Source organism: Talpa occidentalis, unplaced genomic scaffold (assembly GCF_014898055.3).
Source record: "Talpa occidentalis isolate TD23 unplaced genomic scaffold, MPIMG_talOcc4v2.1 talOcc4.11, whole genome shotgun sequence".
NCBI classification, from domain to species: Eukaryota; Metazoa; Chordata; class Mammalia; order Eulipotyphla; family Talpidae; genus Talpa; species Talpa occidentalis.
This window is the reverse complement of record NW_023601104.1, coordinates 91,607,426-91,629,630: the sequence shown is the minus strand read 5'-3', so window position 1 is coordinate 91,629,630 and position 22,205 is coordinate 91,607,426. Positions and strand designations below refer to the sequence as shown.

At 45.8% G+C, this 22,205-nt stretch overlaps 1 protein-coding gene across 1 annotated transcript in view; it reads left to right on the top strand.

The window, feature by feature from the left end:
- Positions 1-22,205, top strand: part of FLVCR2 (FLVCR heme transporter 2) — a 61,562-nt gene that overhangs the window by 25,549 nt on the left and 13,808 nt on the right. Inside the window, exons 2-9 of the mRNA XM_037503837.2 lie at positions 1,756-1,897; positions 4,455-4,595; positions 13,383-13,450; positions 14,925-15,028; positions 17,644-17,754; positions 18,555-18,660; positions 18,807-18,918; positions 19,426-19,481. Coding sequence (XP_037359734.1) covers positions 1,756-1,897; positions 4,455-4,595; positions 13,383-13,450; positions 14,925-15,028; positions 17,644-17,754; positions 18,555-18,660; positions 18,807-18,918; positions 19,426-19,481 — 840 coding nt within the window. The remainder of the gene's footprint in view (positions 1-1,755; positions 1,898-4,454; positions 4,596-13,382; positions 13,451-14,924; positions 15,029-17,643; positions 17,755-18,554; positions 18,661-18,806; positions 18,919-19,425; positions 19,482-22,205) is intronic.

Here is a 22,205-nt window from a genome sequence, read left to right as displayed (position 1 = left end):
ATGAAAGATTCACAGAGCTTAGCGAGTGTCCCATATCTACCCTAATGCTTACAAAAGGTACCCTCTGGGATTCTATTTAACATCCAGATCTGCAACTCCAAAGAGGCCAGGTATGACCTGATGTGGGCCCAGGTCTCCAGCTAGGAAGGTTGGTTGGCTTTTCTGTATGTGGCTAATTTGTACCCTCAATCAAAGTCTTCGAGATCAGCATTTGAGAAGCTAGACTCAACTGATAAATGAGTGTGACTAAGCATCAGGTATCTGAGGATGTGAAATATCTTCTCTTACTGCTCACTTGGACCTTTCTCCCAGGCCCTTAGCCTTGGAGGGCATGGACAGGCCAGTGGAGGAAGCACTCACTGTATGAAAACCAATAATCTTTACTTATCTCAACTGGATGTCTTCGTGATGCTGAATAAAACTCTAGAACTTAACCTCACCTAGCTTCCTTTCAGCCCTCTACTAATCAGGATGTCATAGAGGATGACAAAGGAACTTTCTAACTATAATCCATAATTGCAACCCACAGATTTTCCATCGGTGTTGTGCTTTGTGGTTTTTGTTTTAAATTCTCTTTATCCCCCCCTTAGATTATAAAGCTCCTTGAAAGCGGGAAACCTGTCATACATCTTGGTACTTCTTAAAAATCTGGTGGAATGCTTTGTATATATAGAAGCACTAAAAAACTGTTTAATTTATTGATTATACCCTGGCACAGATTGGAAAAACCCAACACTGAATCGATAGTTAATGACCTTTGCGAATATTTCAGAGCTGAGAACCACTAGCAAACATCTTGAATGGCTATAATTGACAGACTGAAAAACCAATGAGGACAGCAGACTGGCAGCTGAGAAATTGGGTGGGTGGGGAGTGGTGAAAGCAAATGGCTTTTCTACCTGCAGTTCCTCTCAAGTTCAAAAGAGGAAAAGTGGAACAGGAAGAAAAAGAACGTACCCACCTTCTCTCATACTTGGCATTTGAACTTGCCTGACTTCTCCAATTCCTACTTGGTATATTATGTGGAGAGAGTAGCTCCCAGGAGTTGTATCACGCCCTGTTAGTACTAAATCAAGGCATTTATGACCTTGGAAACACCCAGGTCATGTTATGTGCTATGTCACTGGAGTTTGAACTCCACTGCAGATATGAGATGTTTTAATTTGTTGGGGGGTGTGTGTGTGTGTGTGTGTTTATACTCAGGTTGCATGTGCCTATGTCCTGTATGTATAAGTTTATGCAGCTGCATGTGACTTACACAATGAATGTAAGCATTCATGTTTGTGAATATGTTAACAACTCCTTGCTGCCATCTCTTACTGAATTCAAGTTTTGGGATTGTTGCCAGTAGAACTTTCCCCCTGGCTGGTCTTTTAGCTCCAGGTTAATAAGATTCAATGAAATCAAGACTATAAATGACACAAGAAAAAAAATCAACACTGGTTTATTCTACCATAGAAATGGGAATATAGAAACCATTTTTCATTAATATGCAGCAAGAGAAGAGTCAGCCTACACTGAGAACCCCAACACTAATTTTTTTTTGGCGGGTATTGATGGTGAAGAATGTGTACCTAGGTTGAATTGTCAATGAAAAGAAATTGCTCTCTGCTATCCTGAGGGAAGTAGTAAACCCAGTAAGGGTTTTAAGAAGGTGTGGAAGTTGGGGATTATGTTTCTTGTTAGGAGTCTCTTAATTTTGTGCTGCCACCTCTTGGCCACTGGTAACTGTGATCAATTGTCTGTCTTCTGTAGCTTGGAATTGCGATTGGGTTCTTGGTCCCTCCTGTTTTGGTACCCAATATCAGTGACCGCGACAAGCTCGCCTACCACATCAGCATCATGTTCTACATAATAGGAGGTGTGGCAACTCTGCTTTTCATCCTTGTCATCATCGGTAAGGTCACTAGTGGATTGATGGGTGCTGGGTTGGGGTGGGATCAGGTTGGTGGGGAGGTTCTGCTGACTTTGACTTTGGTGGGGCCCTTGTACATGGCCCTCAAATACCATAGACAGTTACAGAAACTAGATACCAGACTTCTAATGGCCTTCAGATGTTTTAGCCTGAACAGTTGCCACCAGTATTGTGCTTGCTGGGTCTGTGCACGTTGTTAGAGGCTCAGCAAAGGTTTAGTCATAGTTAACCAGATCCTCAATACAATGTACAGACTGTTATCTCCTTGCGTAAACCCCAGTGAGCACTTAGGATATCAGGGGCATGCCTAATCCTCAACACCTCTAGGAGTGAAGATATCATTATCAGTCTCATTTAAAAAAGAGAAAAGTGAGCCAAAAGGGTGTTAAATAAATTATTCAAGATTAGATAGCTAGTAAGTGGCAGAGCTTGGATTTGAGTTTAAGGTTGTCTAACACCATGCTGTAAATTTATGAAAACCAAACAAAACATTTAAAATTGACCTGCACACACAATAATAATCTCATTGATTTACCCAAGCATACTTGTGATCACCTTTTTAAAATGTTTCTTTTTTCTTTAAAGTTATAAGTATTATATACTCAGTATGGAAACATCTAGAAAATACAAAAGATCATAAAGAAAAGAATGGCCATTAGTTTAGTCTTGTACAAGTTAATCCCAGCTATCAACCTCAGAGACCTACTTTTAATATTTCATCTGCATGCATATTTAATCCTTGAAATATTTGATTAAGGTAATTTTGTGTCCACTTTTTGTAAGTCATCTGAGTGATAGTACATGGGACTATAATAAACAGCATAGTTGTGGCTTTCATTTTTAGTTAGTCACCTGTCTAAAGGTTAACCAGTTTTTTTTTCAAATGTCCGAATGTTCTACCTTATGTGTTAAAGATTTCATTCCTGCCTGCTGACCTCAATCCCAGAGTCAAATAGTTTTATAATCATGAACCTCACTCAACTGCTCCTGGGTCCAAACTGAGGAAGGGCTGCCTGGTGGCTTCTAGAAGCTGGCAGGATATTTTGGGCAGAGGACTTGATGTTCCTGGAGAGATGAGGAGCTGTGAAGCTGTGGAGGAGAGTAGGAAGGAACAATACAATCAGGATTCTCATGCTCGGCCTGTCTCCTGAGGCTCAGATAGTGATGTGTCCAGCTCCAAATTCTTGTTTGGAGCAGCATATGAGGGCTTGGTTCTTGATGCTGAAATTCTGCAAGCATAGGACATGTCTACATTTTGGCATTTTACTATCAAGCACAGATAGTAGCTAATTAAAGAACTGAAAAATCCTATCTGAATACTGGTTTGCGGTTGCCATTGCCTGGTCCTTGAGCAAACACCTGCTGTTGCAGAGACAAGTGGCCTCCTGCCTTGCTTTCTTTCCCCTGATGAAAGGGGAGAACAGGCAAGACAATGGATGTGAGTTTTCCAACTGTGTGGAGTCATCCAGGACTATTTCCTGAGAAGGAAGAAGCAAGGTTCTGTAGTCAAGGCTGGAGGGTTTTCTGGGTGGGGAACCCCTTTGATCTTCCAAGAGTGTAAACCTTGTTTCCAGAGCTTCCTCTAACTGGAGACAATCTACTGACCTGCAGAGTGTTCTCCTGGGGTGTGGGGGGTGGGAGGGCATGTGGTGCTTCTTGGACCCAAAAGGGGGATCACGATGGTCAAAAAGCTGGCTAAACTGATCTGCCTCCCAGAGAACTGAATGGCAATCAAAATGATCATGCCAGTTGTACTGAAAATACACTATAAAATGGGGCCTCCCCTGTTGGCGCAGTGGTTGAGCGCTGGGCTGCGAGGCTGCCCGCAGCCTCTGCAGCGCCGGTTCGTTCCCCGGCTGCCGGCGAGGGTCCCACCAAAAAAAAAAAAAAAAAAAAAAACAACAAAAAAACCCTATAAAATGAGCGGCTTTCCCAGTGTCCCCCGGTCCTTCCTGCAGAGTGTCTGCTCTTGCAGGGATGCGTGTTACTCCTTATGAAGCTGATGCCTGGATCACATGTGGAGAAACTAGGAACGGACTGTATACTTTTTTTTTTTAACAGAAGAGGATCCTTTTTACTTGTTCAGGGAATATTTGCTGTGTGCTGTCTGTCTGACTTTGCTAAGCATGGGCAGCAGGGTGCCTTGCCCCTTGAGAAGAATTCGGGTGCTAAGCCATTAACTGGGCTCACTCATCCCAGAGTTTCAGCTCTCGCTTCTTTTCTGAGTTCCTCTGAATTTTTTTCAGTGCTCTGTAGTACTTATTTGCTGGTTATTATGGGACTCCTTGATCCTTGAATATGCCTGGGAGGTCCAGTGATTGCAAAGCCATTTAAAAAAAGTAGTTAAAGGACCACTTGCTTAGCCACAGTGAGAAGCAGATTCAGAGAGGAGACTGTAAAGAATTTAACTGAAGAATTAGTATTTCCTTTTGGAGCCTTAACTCCTTCTCTGATAGGAGAGTCAGCTCTTATCCATGTGTCAGCTCTGGGGAGGCAGTACCATGGGATTTGCTATGATCTCTCTGCTTCTTCCTTTCAGTCTTCAAGGAGAAGCCTAAACATCCCCCCAGCCGAGCCCAGTCTCTGAGCTATGCCTTGGCGACCACTGATTCTTCATACTTAAGTTCCTTTGTCCGGCTCTTCAAAAACCTGAACTTCGTGCTGCTTGTCATCAGCTATGGTAAGGTACAGGTGTGTGCAGGAGTAAACTTGAACATGGATGTGTGGGACAAGGGGGGCCTGATAGGTCTGTGCATCTTACTCTTTCCAGATCCCAAATGTGCATGTGAAGTTGTTGCTTAGAGTCAGAGAGCCAGATGTGCCTTAAGGCCTTTGCATGTTCTGTACAGTTCACCTAGGAAACCTTTCTGCCCATGTCAAGCCCCCTTGTTGGGTGTCCTTCCCTCTCTTATTGGGCTGTCCCAGGTGTATCTCAACACTCACACTGTTTCCACCTCTGTTTCCACACTCTTTCCACTACACTATGACCTCTCCAAGCTGGGGATTTGTGTCTTTAATCTGTGTAGTTTTTCAACTGTGGCAGCCTGGAGTGGTTGCTCACTCTGATGGCTGTGAAATGAATGAATGAATGAATGAAAGAATGCAGACACGGGCCTTGCTAATGAAGCTCCACTGACTCCTTGTCCTGAATGCAGAACAATAGCCTTGTTTCATTTTCATGTCTTTTTTTATTTAAAGATTTATTTATTTATGTATGTATGTATGTATGTATGTATGTATGTATGTATGTATATAAGAATCAGGGTACAGGCCAGATGTGCGGGAGGGTGAGAGGATTCACAAGAGACAGAGCAGGGAACAGAACAGGCAGACTGATGAAATACACTGCTGAGGGGAGCAGCAGGTGCGACAGGAGAGGTCTGCTGCACCATGTGGGACCCTCGCCGGCCAACCGGGATCAAATTGGCACCGTAGAGGCTGCGGACAGCTTCATAGCACTGTGCTCAACCACCTGCGCCACCAGGGGAGGCCCTCATTTTCATGCCTTTTGACAAATAAGATAAATTTGAATCTTCATATTGGCCTGTGAGCTTGCCCTCTAGCATGGTGCTTTCTGCATCTTCTTTCCACCCTTTAATAAGGATGTTGGAGCAGCACAGGGCAGGAACAGCATCCCATGGCATTCCACTGAAGAGTGTCTTCACAGCCCACCCGGCTGGGCCTCTGTCCAGCCTGCAGTTGGCCATTTAATTCACCTATTAATTTGGTTAAAAATCTAGAGTCAACAAGTGTATAAAGTGACCGATAAACATATGGAAAGAATGAGATTAGAGGGTTTTATTTAATTTCTTCCTGTGTGAGGTAGGTCCTGTAATTATTATGTTTAATGGATGAGGAAACTGAAGCTCAGAGCATTTAAGCAACTGGCTCATAATCACACAGCTTTTTAGCAGCAAAGCCAGGGTTTAAATACAAGTTTATCTAACTCTGATGCCTATAACCTTTAATGCTGTCCCGTAATTGCCTGTTTCCCTTCCTTGATTTGTGCGAATTGTGCTAGGGTTTCATTTTATCTGTGCCCTTTACCTCCTTTATTGCAGTTAAAATGTTTATCTGCTAAGGCACTAAATAAGCGATGGTTTCCTCCAGTGTAGAGGCCTGCCTGTTTCTCCGGCAGTCAGGAGTTAGGGGACCCGTCATCTGCAGTGATTATTGGTGACCAGATTAGTCTTCATGTTCTCTTTCATTCTCCCCTTTTCTCAGTTCTCTCTGAGTAGGTCTGCGCATTCACCCACATAGTTTCTCATACTTAAGGTGTCCAACTAAAGAAAGTATGAATTGCCTGCTAGTGGGAGGTTGAGGGGACTGTCCCTTGGTGGGGATTTTGTGGGGAATATCAAGCTACAGATGGAGAGTGAACCCAGGTGACTTTAGGGGTTCCCTCTAGACTCAGAATTTCATGGGTTCAAGAACTTTCACTTTTCCCTAAGTTTAAGCAACTGGAGTGCATTGACCTTTTACCACCATAAAATGGTATTGCATTTGATAAAAGGGTAACCTGAGGTCAACCTGGGGATTCCAGGGCAGATGAGCCCTTAATGATTTTTTTCCTATGGCCGAGAATGGTGATGGTGGAAATACAGGCAGTGGTCCCATTGCACCGGCCGTGGCCTTCAGTCCTGGAGGCTTTTGACTGCAGGGTCAGGTGACCGATGAAAGCAAGAAACAAAAATAAGATGTAACAGGAACAGTGTTGCCTCTTGTCTGTGAGGAGCTCTGGGCCATGCTGCAGGGCAGGGCAACTTCTATTTCCTTAAGTGATAATGCTGGCAGTAAAGCCGGAAGGACTTTTGGAATGGTGAAGACCTTAGATAATCACTTCCTCCATAAAGCAATAAGAACACATTGTCAAAGCAAACATTGTTAAAATCAGTTTTTCAGAACTCATAACCAAAGGCTTGCACCAATTCAAGGGACTTTTTAAAGAAATATGGCTAAATATTGGGAAGAATGGTGAGCTTTGTATTGTAACTCTGATTCCAACTCCCCTCCAGGCTCTGTGTTAGGCTTGACAAGCTGCAGTCTCATAGATGTGGTGGCAGTGAAAACCAGCAGCTTCAGTCATGGTAGCAATGAAACTAGCCACCTCGAAGCCCCTGGAGTGCCACCCCAAAAATGCTATTTGTCCTTTTTGGCAGGTCCCTGGAAAAACCCCATTCACAAAATTTCAAATAAAGGACTTGACTTTATTTGACCTGAATTGGAACATACTCAGTGGGAAAAGTCCTATTCCCAGGGCATTCATTGAAAATAATCATAGGCACTGTTTACCATCACAGATGTCCATGGGCAGTGATACCAGCTGGGGTAAACAAGAGACTGGTCAAAAAATTAAAAGGAAAATCAGGAGAAGAAGGTGGTCATAGGGGACTTTGAAAAGCTCTGATACCTTCTTAGGGATCTGCATGCTGAACTGTGCATGTGCCCTAAGAAAGTTCAAAGCACTCACCATTGGCCTACCTGGAGGCTCTGTGCAAACAGGAAGTGAAAGCCAAGGCAGAGCTGTCATTTGCTTGCTAGAGAGTTGAAGGTGAGACATGACAAAAACACACACCCTTGGCAAAGGGAGAAACCCATTGGGTTAGGAACTGTCTATCTAATCACTACTTTACCACCATGCCAATGGACCAGAACTTTAGTGGCTACACGTGACAAAGGGAAAATACTTCACAAAATTAATCTGGGAAAGCCACTGAACAAATAGCAGAAATAGCAACAAAGCCTGGGGGTAGAGTCTCATTTCTAGAGTTGCCATGTTTTTTTAAAATGTCTAGTTTTCAATAAAAAATTATGAGACATGGGAAAAAACAAGAAGGCATGGCCCATCCACAGTTAATGGAAACTGTCTTTGAAGAAGCCCAGATGTTGGACATAATAGACAATGATCATAAATCCACTATCATATATTTCAAAGAATGAAAGAAAACCACATTTGAAGAATAAAAGAAATGTAGAAAATGATGTCTCACCAAATAGAGAATATCAATAAAGACAGAAATAAGGACAGAACCAAATGGAAGTTCTGGAGTTGAAAAGTACAGTAACAAATGAAAATTCACCAGAGGTTCAACCTGAGATTTGAGGTCACAGAAGAATGAGTCAGTCGACTTCAAGATAGGTCAAATGAAATTATCCCATCTGAGGAACAGAAAGAAGAATGAGGAAAAATTAACAGAGCCCCAGAGGCCTGTGGGACACCATAATCATAATAATATATGCATAATGGAAGCCTGGGAAGGAGAGGAGAGGGAGAAAGTGCAGGCAGTAAATTGTTATTTAAATTGAGATAATGCTAAACTAGAAAAGCAATTCACTTCTGAGCTTCTGGAAACATTTGACTTTGTTGTGTGTAGACAGAATTAGTAACATTTTCCTCAAAAGTCTGGGATTATCCCAGTGAGAAGGAATTAAACTAATGTGGATGTTTGTAGACAGTTCATTCTGGTCAGGGAATTACAAGTCTTATTTTCACAGTAGAGAATTGGACTTGGCAACCGGGTTCTCTGCCAAGGAGGAAATGATTCTTCAGCTTATTCACCGATTTGAAGAAAAGTTGCATTGAGTCATTACTGCATGTCAGACACCATGTAATGTGTTTTATGTTCATCATCTCTTTCAATCTTCAAAGCACCCCTTGACATAAGTTTTTAACTCTATTCCATTCTAGTCATGAGAAATCAAAGCTCTGAGAGATTTAGTTTCTTGCCCATAATTGAATAGCTAGCAAGGAATAGAGCTTAAATTTAAACCTCTGTCTGTCCATGCCAAAGACGTCCTCCTAACCATGGCACCATTTTGCCTCCATGTGCAGAAAGGAACCTTTTAGAGACAGAGCCAGGGCTCTTTTCTTAGTCCAGCTTACCTGAGTGGGTTTTGAATGTACCTGGGGTAGTACGGCACTCTCTCAGATTCAATCCTTCAGACCAATTGCTGGGCTTGTTTTCTTATGGGTCTAAAGTTCCAGGGTTTTAGAAGCAGGTCCAACCTACATTGACCAGGCATCTTTGGGATCTGGGGATGATGAGGTCTGAAACTTAGTGTGTCTCAAATGTTTATATAGGCCCCTAAAGGCATATATGGCTTGAGGCCTATAAAGGTAGTGTTTGGCCCCTAGTTCACCTGGGAATATTTGTTTTCTTCGCCCACTCCAAATTAGAAAAATGAAAACAGAGGTCTCCTGTAAATTCAGCTGGATGTTTTGAAACATTCTAGAATTCCCTTCATTCTTGGGTTGGGCTTTGAAGAGGACAGTGATTCATAGTTTGTACATGCGATATCGGTATTTTCCCTCAGTTATGTGCACTTAACAGCATGTAAATCAATAGATAGCATTTCATGAGCATGTTTGCAGGATTGTGGGTGACTCTATCTTGGAGAAAAAGCCTTGAATGCTGGGACCATAAGGGATGGGAGATCTGAGTTTTGGTGTCAGCTCTGGCAGTTATTGAGTATATCACCTTCCCCCTTCCTGTGCCCATCATTTGTCTCTAATTACCCACTTCAGAAAATAATATAATTTACCTCCCACTGGAGTGCTCTGAATGGAAATGAGTATTACAGATATACCTCTGTGAAGGGGAAGTGCCCACTTACATTGGATTACATGTCCCAGTATGTCATGAGCTGAATTTCCTGAGCAAGGGAAATACTGGGAACTAGGGGCTGAGCTGAGTGACCAGATGGCCCTATACAACATGGAAGGCAAGCAGGCCCACTTCTCTTGCTTCTCCAGCTGGGACTTGCACCTGGGGACTTGAAGGAGACATGCAGAGACACTTGGAAGAGACATGGGGGTGAGACACCTGGGGACCTGGCGACAAAGGAGCAAAAGAGACTCAGGGATGCCAAGTCTTTCTGCCCTCCCAAATCGTTTTTTTTTTTTTTTTTTAAGATTTATTTACTTATGCATACAAGAACTGGGGTACAGGCCAGACATGTGGGGGCGAGAGGATTCACCAGACAGAGTGGGGAACAGAACAGGCAGACTGAGTGAAATACACTGCTGAGGGGAGCAGCGGGCAAGTCAGGAGAGGTCTGCTGCTCCATGTGGGTAGCTCCCTGGCCGGCCAGAGATCAAACTCATGCTGCAGTGGCTGCAGATAGCTTCATAGGTTGCGTCTTAACCCCTTGAGCCACCAGGGAGGCCCTGCCCTCCAAAATCTTGCCTCTTCAGTGACTGGCTCTTCTCCAGGTGACTGATAGTCAAGAATGTCTAGGTATTTCAGGGAAGATGACATTGTCTAACACAACTATGACCCTGACAGGACAGACTTGCTGGGGTAGTTGTACTTGAATATAGCATGGGAACTTCGTTCCTGTAAGAGGTACTCACACCCAGGGCAGAACTCACATTTCATTCTTGGAATCCACTGGTTTGGGCAGTGGCATGGACTTGTGCTATTTAACCATGTGTGGCAAACTTGGACAATATGGAGAGGGATGTCTGGACTTCGGATGGATTCAGAAACCGTACTGAAGGTCCTAATTCCAATAGGTTTGGACTGTAAAAACAACTGGACAGATTGGCAGCCTTCTGGGGAGAGCTCCTGCTTCCCCCACTTCCTGCGCTAGCCCTGATTCACTGTCCTGGCTGACTGGGTGGCTGGGAGAGGCTATTGGTAAGCCACACTCGTCTGCCGGGGCTTGAGTTCTGACCCCAGCATTACTAGAATTTCTTGGTGGGCTTTTTCACACACTGAAGGCAACCCTACTCCCAGAGTGTCTGCTGTCCCTGGTCAGGGATGGAGTCAGGAATATGCATTTCTAACAAACTCCCAGGTAGTGCTGACAGATCACAGACCTTAAACTGGACCCATTTCATTAAACCATTGAACCCCAGAGAAATTGCTCTATTTCAGGACTGTTTCCCCCCAGACTTTCATTTTCCAGAGTCACAAAAATGGCTCCACTTTTTCAGGTGTTTGAGGTGGAGTTGTTTTTTTTCTTCCCAATCTCTTGGATCACTTCCCTCTGCTCCCCATGATCCTGCCCTCCTGTTCATCCCACTTGGGGCTCCCGGCTCAGGTAACCATACCACCTGATCTGAGGTCACTGGCCTGGTCCCTTGCCCTTTACAGTGTTAGGCAAGGACTGGAGGCTGAGAGAGGCATGAGGAGCATAAAGGGGGCATATTTTCATCTTCCCTGTCCCTACTCCATACCATCACCCTTTTCAGGAATGTGTCTCCTGATGCGCCCTCTTGACTCAGAAAGGGAATTTCCAGGTGACTGGGTGAGTGGTATGAGGGTTATGAGAGTTTGGCAGGTATGCTAGTTGATGAGAAGGTGCTGAGAGCCTTGGAGCCCTAATCAGCCTGGCGTGTCTAGTGGCTTTTGGTGACACTAGGTTGTTTACCAGCCCACTGCTGTCCTGTCCCACCGCAGGAGCATTGAGCCGGCCTTGTTGCATCCCTGAGGTGACCTGTGGGAGCCCCATGGGAGACAAGAAAACTGTCAGTAATCTGAGCTGGGAAATCTTAGAGAACCTGCTTTGTGAGGATGTGAAACAGAGTGGTTAAGAGCAAGGTCTTTGGTACCTATAGCCTGGGTTTGAATCCAGCCTCAACACGTGCCACCTGTGTGATTATGGGAACAGCACAAAAACCTCCTGGCCCATTTTGTGTGAGAATATGACCTTCATGTAACTTTGTTTTTTTTTTTTTATATTAAATTTTATTTTTATATTCCCCCATACAATTGCAAACGCCCCATTCTGACCCCAATCCTTCCCCTCCCGCCCCCCACCCCCCAAAAAGTGTCTCTGGTTCATAGTTTTTTGTTGATTTTGATTTTCACTTTCTTATATTCATTTTCCTGGTCCCTTCATGTAACTTTGTACCTCATTCCTCTGAACACCTGGTCAAGGGAGTAAGTCAACTGCTTTCAGAGAACATTGCTTATGATAAAAATGACCATTACAGGACTGGGCAGCTATTCTACCTGGTAGGAAGCCATTTTTTATGCTTCTCTCAAGAGGATAACTCTTTTTCACTGGCCTGTTCTCTTCAGGGTCCCTGGATACTATCCCCGTTGGAAGCCTTACGAGCAGGAGAGGCTTCCATAAGGGCCTCACAAGGTTGCCTTCTTTCCCTGCCCCTCAGCCATCACCTGGGGCCAAAGAGAGTATTTTCTGGATGGCCCAGTGACTGGGGTCCTGTGGACTGGTTCCTTTGAACAGGAACTCCTCAGGCCACCCAGCCAGTGAGCTGCGTGTCCTCTTCTAAGTGGGCCTAATGGCAAGTGTGGCTGCAATAATCTTGTGAATTCTCATGTTTAACTAAAGCATAAAAGACTCTGGTGGGGGCCTCCCCGGTGGCTCAGGGGTTGAGCGCTGGGTTGCGAAGCTGCCCGCAGCCTCTGTAGCACCGGTTCGATTCCTGGCTACTCCCTGGCCACCGGAGGAGGGTCCCACATGGCGCGCAGACCTCTCCTGCCGCCCGCTGCTGCCCTCAGCAGTGTATTTCGGTCCTTCTGCCTGTTCTGCTCCCCGCTCTGGCTCTGGTGAATTCTCTCATCCTCCCATGCTTCTGACTGTACCCAGTGCTTGTATAAATAAATAAATAAATCTTTAAAAAAAAAAGTGACTCTGGTGGGCATTACAGAGTGACCTCTGTATTTGTTTTTAAACTCTGTGTGTATTTTTCTCTTCTGTAATACTAGGGTAACATTACCTTCTAGAGTCGTTATGGGAATTGGAAGGTGCTTAAGAACAGTATCCAGTACTTAGGTGGGTGCTGCCATCATCAGCATCATCATCACCATGACCACATCATGAGCACAGGGAGCACAGGGGCTGTTTCTCTTCTGTCAGTTCCAGTCTTAGTTACTAACTCACTGTTTGGGCAAATGGCCTCATTCTCTAAGGACACAGATTCTAACAGCACTTTCTTCATGCTTCATTTACTTGCCAGATAAATTGAGGAATTGGGAGAGTCAAATAATGCTCTTTAGGGTCCTTTCCAGTTTCAAATATAAGATTTTATGTGACATTGAGTCAAAGAAGAAGGTTGAAGGAGGGATGGAGAGAGAGAGACAGGAAGCCACCTGCCGAGGGGTTGGTGTCCGGTGTCAGAGGTGAGGGGCAGTCTGCGCATGGAAGAGATGGCAGGTGGCTAGGAGTCTGACAACCCCATGGGTCTAGCCAGCACTGAAGAGGAATGTAGACCTGGGAGCAGTACTTTGCAGAGTCTGTGTTTCTAGAGCAGGGCTAAAAGGGATCAGAGGGCTGTTTGACTAAGAAAAGGTCAGAATGGTTACTTTTGGTTGTTTTGGAGTCTTTCTTTGAATAGCTTCATACTACTGGAATTTTCTTCTCTGAGTCACCACTCACAGTGACAACAGGGATGAAGACTTCTGACTTCTGAACTGCTGGGAGGTAGGGGGAGGAAATTTCACAATGGCCCCAGCAGAAGCCTAATCCTGATGCTGATTCTCCCTTCCTCCTTCAGGTCTGAACGCCGGTGCTTTTTATGCCTTGTCTACTCTGCTGAATCGCATGGTGATCTTGCACTACCCGGTAAGGGAGTTCCCCACACTTGCTGGGCCCAGAGAGGATGAGATTTCTGATTCTGTCTTGGCAGAAGCTGGGGCAGCAGCTAACTCTTGGCTCCCCCCATTTCTGGCCAGTGTGGTATGGTGGTATGCTTAGGGGACTTAGAGGGGAGACAGGCTTGGGTTTCAGCTCCCCTCCTTGTGGTACTCAGCTATGTAACAAACTAGTTAGCATCTCTGAGGCCTCATTCTCTTTTCTGCAAATGAAACATAATTACTTATTGAAAGATTCTTTTCAGCATTAGAAAGTAAATAATGTCAGATATATACAGTACAGAGGATGGTTCCTGGCAACACGAGAATACATATAGAATCACATATGAAATATTTAATTTGTAAAATATGGGTAAGCTTTCATTTTGAATTCTTAGTTGCTCAACTGAAAGCATTTTTCAAATCTTTCCAAAAACAATCAGGGGCTAGATGCTGAGAACAGGGTAGTGAGTGTGTGTAGGAGTCAAGACCAGGTCCAGCCCCCTTTTGAAAAAAAGAAGCTCTTACACTTGCAGAGGTGGAGATCACGGTGGCTAAGTGTTTTAGTTTTATAGTTTCACAGGTATGAGTTCAAATCCCAGCTCTGCACTTAACATATGCCTAATGAACTTGGGCTAGCAGGCTGATCTAACTGGGCCTCGGTTTCTTTTTTTTTAAAGATTTATTTATTTATGCATACAAGAACTGGGGTACAGGCCAGAGGTGGGGGGAGGATGAGAGGATTCACCAAAAACAGAGTGGGGAGCAGAAAAGGCAGACTGACTGAAATACACTGCTGAGGGGAGCCACAGGTGAGACAGGAGAGGTCTGCTGCTCCATGTGGGTTACCTCCCTGGTCGGGGATCAAACTCGTGCTGCAGTGGCTGCAGAAAGCTTCATAGTGCTGCAACTTAACCCCTTGTGCCACCAGTGAAGCCCTGGAGCTCAGTTTCTTGATCTGTAAATTGGGGAATTGATGCCTAACCTTATAATAGAGAATTATGAGAATGAAGTGAGATGATTATGCAAAATCTTTAGCTGCTTAGCTCACAATAAGCACTCAAAAATATGTTATTGTTGTCTTCCTATCCCTTTTGGTACTGATAACTCAAAAACCTAAATATGGAATATTTGAATATATATAGCACCAGTTTCCTCATCTGTGAAATGAGGATAATAATAAACAAGACAAAAGAAAGGGTTGCCATAGGATTAAATTAAAAAAGAAGTCTAAAAGTGGACCTAAGGATAGGATTTGCTCACCCAGCATCTGGGATTATATGGTGTGGGGAGAAGCTGCTGTTCTAGGACTCTCTTCCTGCTGGCGGCTTCCCAACAGGCCTTCCTGTCCGATACCTTCTGAGTGTGGGCTCATTACTTGCCTTTGTCCCTTGGCCTTGTGGTGACTGCGTCGTCTGAGGTTTTGTTGCATCCTTGGGTCATCACTGGGACTGTGGTTTTCCCAGGGGGAGGAAGTCAATGCTGGAAGAATCGGCCTGACCATCATCATCGCTGGAATGCTTGGGGCCATGATCTCGGGCATCTGGCTGGACAGGTCCAAAACCTACAAGTAAGTGGTATTTCCTCTCCAGCTGACCGTCGGGGACTCATGATTTGAAATGACATATTCATTCTCAGTAAGGCTCCACAAGCTTGGGCACAGCAGGTAGGAGGTCTTACGTTCTTAACTTCTCTGAGTCTCCTTTTCCTTTTTTTTTTTTTTAAATGAGAGAGAGCTACACAGAGGCCTGGTGCCATACCCCCACTACCCGGCCCCAGGTGGCCTGTGCAAGGGTAGATGAGAGTGAAATGAAAATGAATGTGGAAAAATGCTAGCAGTTGGAAAGTTTGTGGAAACCTCAAAGTGTGGAGAAATGAGGTGATGCCTTGCTCTGTCCCCCAGCTCATCTCAGATCCCCATAGCACCCAGTGTTTATTCCAGTTTGCAGAGCCTTAACTTGCAATTGCTTCTATCTTATTAATCAATAAGGTGTGCTTTGGGTCTGAATGCTTAATGTGGTTCTGAGAGCCCAAAGCAGTCTTTCTGAGATTTTAGTGTATGCCTGGCTAATCCAGGATGCAACTTCTCTAGGGGGACCGCATTTGTCAAAAGCAACCTGGGTGCCTCTTTTCAGTAGGCAGCCTTGGCAAAAAGTACTCAGAAGTACTCCTTCCCTTGTTGCATCTTTCAGTGTTCTGCATGCCCTGGGCGCTCAATTAGTGCTACCTGGTGGGGCAGCTGCCAGGACTGTCCTGTGCTGGGGTTGGGTGGCATTCTGGGTTGTTTTGTCAAGGCCTCCAATGTTTCCAGTGTCCGGAGACAGTGGCAGAGCTGTTCTTTGCCACACAAGCCCGCTTCTGTGTGGCTCCGGCCAGACCAGGACCACTCTGGCTGCCCTCGTCAAAGGCCAATTGAGGCCACACCTGGAACAGCACAGCGAGTCTGGTCGACTTCATTACTGCTGGTGGGGCTTGGCCGCTGCCTTGCCTCTGCCATCTGTTGATTACTTGCTTTGACCATAATAGACGAGCGCAGTGTGGACTGGTTGCCCCCGAACCGGTAAACGGCAGTGTCCCTTTCCCCCCGGGCTTCCTCCGTGGCAGGGGAAGGGAGGGATTGGAATGTCAGCTGGACTTGGGTGTGGGCAGCAGATGTTTCGGATGAATTGAAAAATACAGTGAAAGTTCTGGGAAGGATACTTCCTCAGCCCTCTTCACCAGAAATCATCAGTTCCTTGAATCACTGGAGGCCAAGATCTAGCGGTCATCACTAGGCATCCCCTCCCAGTGCCACAGCCCAGGCCGAGACAGAACAAGCCCCGGGTGGGAGAGCTCTGTGACCTGGTCATTTCAGTGCAGTTCTCCTTAAGGCTCCCGGATTTGTCGGGTCTGGTTGGAGGCTGGGAGTTGGGTGGTCTGGTCCCTTGTCTCAAGCTGGGATTACAGATGCTTTTCCTAAATGGTCAGTAGTTTTATATAAGGCAGTGGTTAAAGAAAGATAGTAAAAGAAAGTTCCTGTATCTTATGAGTTCGTGGGATCAGGGAGAAACTGGTGTCCAAGAAATTGCTTTCTCCAGAGTGGATGGGGCTAGAATGAGAAGAGCAGGGGGCAGGAGGGACCTCCTTTGTGCTTTATCCTCACAGCTGTTTGAGGCAAAGCATCCTGCAGAGTCGGGTGACTCTGATTCTGGCCTTGAACTTTTGCAAAGATGCCACCACATAGTATGTTATCATTCCTGTACGCAGTGGTAGAAAGAACACACGTTTCAAATCCTAGCTCTGCATTTCACTCAACAGGTGACTTTGGACAACTAACTGAATGAGTCGAGTCTCAGATTCCTCATTTGTAAAATCAGGGATTATCATACATTTCTTGCAGGGCTTTGGCAAGGTTGAGTGAAATAACCAATGCATGTAAAGTGCTTTACAGCAGGTCTGGCCCCAGTGATGTAATTATTTGATGTAACTATCGTGTGTCATGTTTCTGGCTTCTGGGGAGACATGGAAAGACTTTCAGCTTTCCGTGTCTGCATGGCAGGAGGGCAGTGCCAGGTTGTGCAGGAGAAGAAGGCAGAGTCCTCGGTGGGCAACATGCGGGGAGACACAGGAGAGGGGCCCCAGCCGAGGGAGCCCGGAACAGAACGGGCACATTGCCATGGTCTTTCGGAGAGAACCCGTGCAGGGAACTATAATTGAGCAGATGGAGGTTTTGCTGGCCCTTAGGCTGGAGAATTCCTGCTGTCTAGAGCGAGCAGTTCCCATTCAGCAGGGCAAGCTGTGCTTGTGCAAGTGGCCACAGAGGGAGGTTGCAGATGACAGAGAATCCACAAGTCAGTTTACAGCTTCCAGCAGAGTCAAGGGGACTGTGATCAGAGCTGGTGTTTGTGCTATTTGTGTTTTGGTTGAGGACTAGGGAAGGAGAGGGCTGTGTCCCACCTGCCTGTGTCACATCCTCCCTGGTCTGACCCTGTAGCGCTGACCACGGTGCCATCAATTACTTGTGGATCATGGTTCTCTTCCCATCAGCTGCTTGGACTGAAAGTCCTGTGAGGGTGGATGTCCCAGTGCACAGGAGAGGGCTTGTCACCCTGCAGGGGCCTGATAGATACTTGTGGAATGAATGCATGCCTCGGGAATCCTGCTAAAGACCAGAGCGTGCCTCAGCTTTCTTGCCTCTGCTTGTAGGGAGACGACCCTGGTGGTCTACATCATGACTCTGGTGGGCATGGTGGTGTACACGTTTACCTTGCAGCTGGGACATCTATGGGTGGTGTTCATCACTGCTGGCACAATGGGGTAAGTTTCATCTCTAAGCTGTTTAACTGGAAAACACCACTTCAGGCTGCTGATATGCTCGGAACATTATAGCTCTTTCTGCTGCCTTCTTACTGACCTCTGAGATATAGCCATAGTGTCCAGAGGTCTTGTTCACTTAGCACTTCAAAAGGCAGTTGGGGCTTCCAGGCCCACCCTTGCTGTTGGGAATGAAGTATGCCCTTCACAGACCTCTGAGAGGCACACAATTGTTGAGAGTCCTTTTCAGCTCTGTCTGGGACAACCTGGAGTCACTGAAAGTACTTAGGCTTGGAATCAGAACTCTCAGTCCCGGTTTTAGTTCTGCTGCTGATCATCTGTTGGACCTTTACAAGCATGTCACTCAAACATGCTGAGCCTCAGTTTCCTCACTTGTAATCAAAGAGTAGCCTGCCTCTTGTTGGAAGGATTGAGAGATAGTAGATGTGAAGGCAGCAAGATGCGTTGCACAATAAATTATATTGGAACATTCTAGGCCTGTTGTATGAGAAAGCGTAGGAAGCAGTAAGCCTTCCATGGAGGTCTCAGTTCCATCTCCCAGTTATTTTTCTGTGGGCAGTATGTGTGTGTGTGTGTGTGTGTGTGTGTGTGTATGTGTGTGTCTGTGTGAAAGGGTGGGTGAAAGAGAGAGAGAAAGAGAGAGAGAGAGAGAGAGAAACTGGCACATAGATAGATAGATACATAGTCTTTCTCTGGAAGGAAATAAGGGGAAGCTTGGGGTAGGAACCCACCCTTCCTGTCCTACGAGCTCTCCTTCACCTTGTCTTTGCTCTGCTCTTTAGTTTCTTCATGACCGGCTATCTTCCCCTGGGATTTGAGTTTGCTGTGGAACTGACATACCCAGAATCGGAAGGCATGTCTTCTGGTCTCCTCAACGTGTCTGCCCAGGTAGAGTAGCCCCAAAGCAGTGGTTCTTTGTCCCCTGCCTGGCCTGGCCGCTGCAGACACTGCATTATTGCCGTGAATAACCCCCCTCCCCTGCCCCGGGCTAGTGGGCTGGATCCTTGTTTCCAGTCTTCTTTGTGCCTTTCCAGGTATTCGGGATCATCTTCACCATCTCCCAGGGCCAGATCATTGACCACTATGGAACCATGTTTGGGAATATCTTCCTGTGTGTGTTCCTTACCCTTGGAACGTGCCTCACTGGTGAGTTGGGGCCTGAGGACAAGGAGAGGCTGAGGCTGCTTATGGGCTTAGGCTGCAGGTAATTTGGTACCCCAGTGTACCCCAGTGTCTAAAATGATTGTACAGATTGGGAGTACCCATGCAGGGTACGGAGGGGAGGGCTTGTTTACTAATAAGCAAAGGCTTTGGAGCCAGAAGACCCTTGTCTGAATCCCAGAGTGTGACACCGTGGGCCAACCTCTGGGGGCCTGTTTTCTAATCTGTGAAATGGGATTGTCGTGAGGCTTAGATCTGTGTGCAAGCGCCCTGGCAAACGTAAGCAATCTATAAATGAAGGCTGTCCTCGTTGACTTTTGCCTGTTAGGGACATCACAGATCCCTGGGCTTTATCAAGTTTATCAGCTCCCTAGATCTGAAGTTGGTCTGGGATACATATCTATGACCCTTAGGAAAATAAGGGCTCCTTCTCTTGGATGAACTTGATCGTTGATCTGTTTCATAACAGTCTCTGTTGCTCTTTCTTCTCAGCATTCATTAGGGCAGATCTCCGGAGGCAGAAAGCAAACAATGAAATGCCTGAGAATGTGAGTAGGAGGGAGCTGACTTGGCTGAGATCTGGGGCTCGGGCTCTGCTGAGGGTGTGGCAGCCGGGGTGAGGAGAGCGGGAGCTCCCAGAGTGGGCTGGTTGGGTGGTGACCAGCTCAGCGCTCACAAACATGGCACCTAGTTTTCTCAGGAGGTACATGGCTGTGGCACTGCTTTTCCCTGCTCTTCTCCTGCTTCCTTCCCACCTCCCGGACTCCCTGCTTTGGTTTCCAGGGTCACTGCTGTCAGTCCTAAGCAGTACCCACTGCTTGAAACATGAGCCAAGTCCTGAGGCCCTGGCTCTTGGACTTTCAACCTGGGGTCAAAGACAGGGGAGGTAAGGGTGAGCGCCTGTCCCAGTGGTGGTGGCCCAAGGCAGTGACTCTCCTGGCACGTGACAGCCCTGAGGCAGTGCCACGAGGATGGAGGGGCTGAAGCCAACAGCTTGCCAGCGAGACACTAAGAGGACAAGTCAGGAAGCAGGAGAGACAGTGGTAGAAGGGCAGGGCCCAGAGTATGATCTAGAACAGAAAAGTGTTTCCCATATGCTTTAATCAGCTGGGAACCATTTTAACTGAATTATTTGCTATCAACCCTGAGTGAGGATGAAAGAAAACTCAAATCTCGGGAGTAAAAGTGGGCTATTTTGTTAGAGAAAAAAAATTTTATTCAGAGGTAATATGTATTCTTTGTAGAAAACCTGAAAAAAATATAGAAGTGTGTGAAATTTAAAAATCACCCTGTAATACCATCATCTGAAGGGTGAGATGCAATTTTTTTGCATTCACTTTTTTATGTCTGTCTACATGTGTGTGTACATATAGAGAAATATATGCATGGATACGTCCATACATATGTATACACAGACACATATGTATTTTTCAAACAAAAAGGGAGTCCTATTGTATCTGCTTTTCTACAAATACTATCAGGTCCTTCGTCTTTTACAATATATGTTTCATGGCTGCTGTTCCGCTATATGGATGAACCATGATTTCACATTTTTCCTGTCTGTAGACATTAAGGTTATTTCTAATTGTTGTTACAGCCAATGCTATGATTTGTGTCCTGAAAGCTGAATCTCTGTGCCTGTTCTTTATTTTTTTTTTTTGAAGATTTATTTATTCATGCATACAAGAACTGGGGTACAGGCTGGAGGTGTGGGGGGTGAGAGGATTCACCAGAGACAGAGTGGAAAACAGAACAGGTGGATTGACTGAAGTACACTGCTGAGGGGGGCAGTGGGCGTGACAGGAGAGGTCTGCTGAGCCATGTGGGCAGCTCCCGGGCTGGGGATCGAACTTGTGCTGATATGGCTGCGGATAGCTTCATAGGTTGTGTCTTAACCCCTGTGGCACCAGGGAGGCCCTCTGTGCTTGTTCTTAAGCACAGAATTCCCATGAGAAATGGTTCAGTGTCTGTGCACATTTCTAAGACATTGATATGTACTGTTGCTGCACTGTTGTCTAGAAAGGTACTGCCCGTACTACCCATTTACACGGCTCCTTAGGAATAGCAGTGCATGCGTGCCAACCCTGAGTGCCTATCATTCTGAAGACTACCAATTTTCTATGGCAAAAAATGGTATCCAAAAAAGGTTAACTTAGCCCTGTGAGGATACGTGTTGGCAGATAGACAAGAATGGTAAATTCTTTACTACTTGTCCTCAGGTATCATACTCTGGAGCTGGCGGGCAGTAGCAGGTAGCTGGTAGAGTAGGGAACCTTGCACTGGAAATTCACTGGGGCACAGGGTAGCCGTGGAGTGGGAGTCCCTGGCCTGGTGGGAGGCGCGTGCCGTCACCGCTGTGGACATGGGCTGTCACTGCCACATGCATGGGAACATCGTGTCTTGGAACACGTTGGTGAAAATATAGTGAGCCTGGGAAAAGTACCTCTTGTGCAAAAGGATAGAGATGTTTCAACTTGGAATGTGATGTACTGTGTCGTGTGGCATGAAATTTTCTGTGTTTACAGCTGTTTATGTTGGTAGATATAGGCAAATTAGAAGTAAAGGCGACCTATAACCTATAACCTATATCATGCTAGGTTAACTCGAGTGAACTTAGTAACATTTTAATCCATTTTGCATTTCTCTCTGGGGTGTCTATGCACATTGGATTGCTTAATGCAATCCGACAGCCTTTCCGTCCCATCCCATTCTACAACCTTATGGCTTATGTATGTATTTTTCCATCTCCTCGTTTAGTTTGAGGTTGTTTCAATATTTCACTCTTCCTGCATCCAGGTCTTTGTGCACATGGACCAGGTTTATGGATCACGGTAGGAGTTAGCATGAGGGATAATAGAAGTAATAGTAATCTAGTCCAGGGATTGTGCTGAATAACTCACTCTGCATCTCTGGAGCTCACCTGCATCTGGGGTGACTGCTGTTATGGGGAGGATGGAGTCATAATGGGCTGACACCAGGGAAGCCACAAAGCATCCCTGGGTGGCAGTGACTGTGATTCCCTGGAACACGCATTGTCAGAGCCAGGTGAAGACAGGACACATGCAGCAGATCTGGCCAGAGCTGCTCATTCTCATCATGGCAGTGCATAGTTTCAGTAAAAAGAGCCAGAATGGGAATGGACGTAATGACTGACCTTGACTGTAAAAATCTTGGCTTGTACTTTCACATTCCTTCCAGTTGGTAGTTCTTGGCCTCAGAAGGGGGCTGTGCATCCATGCCCACTAACCTGTGTTTCTGATTTCAAGGTGATG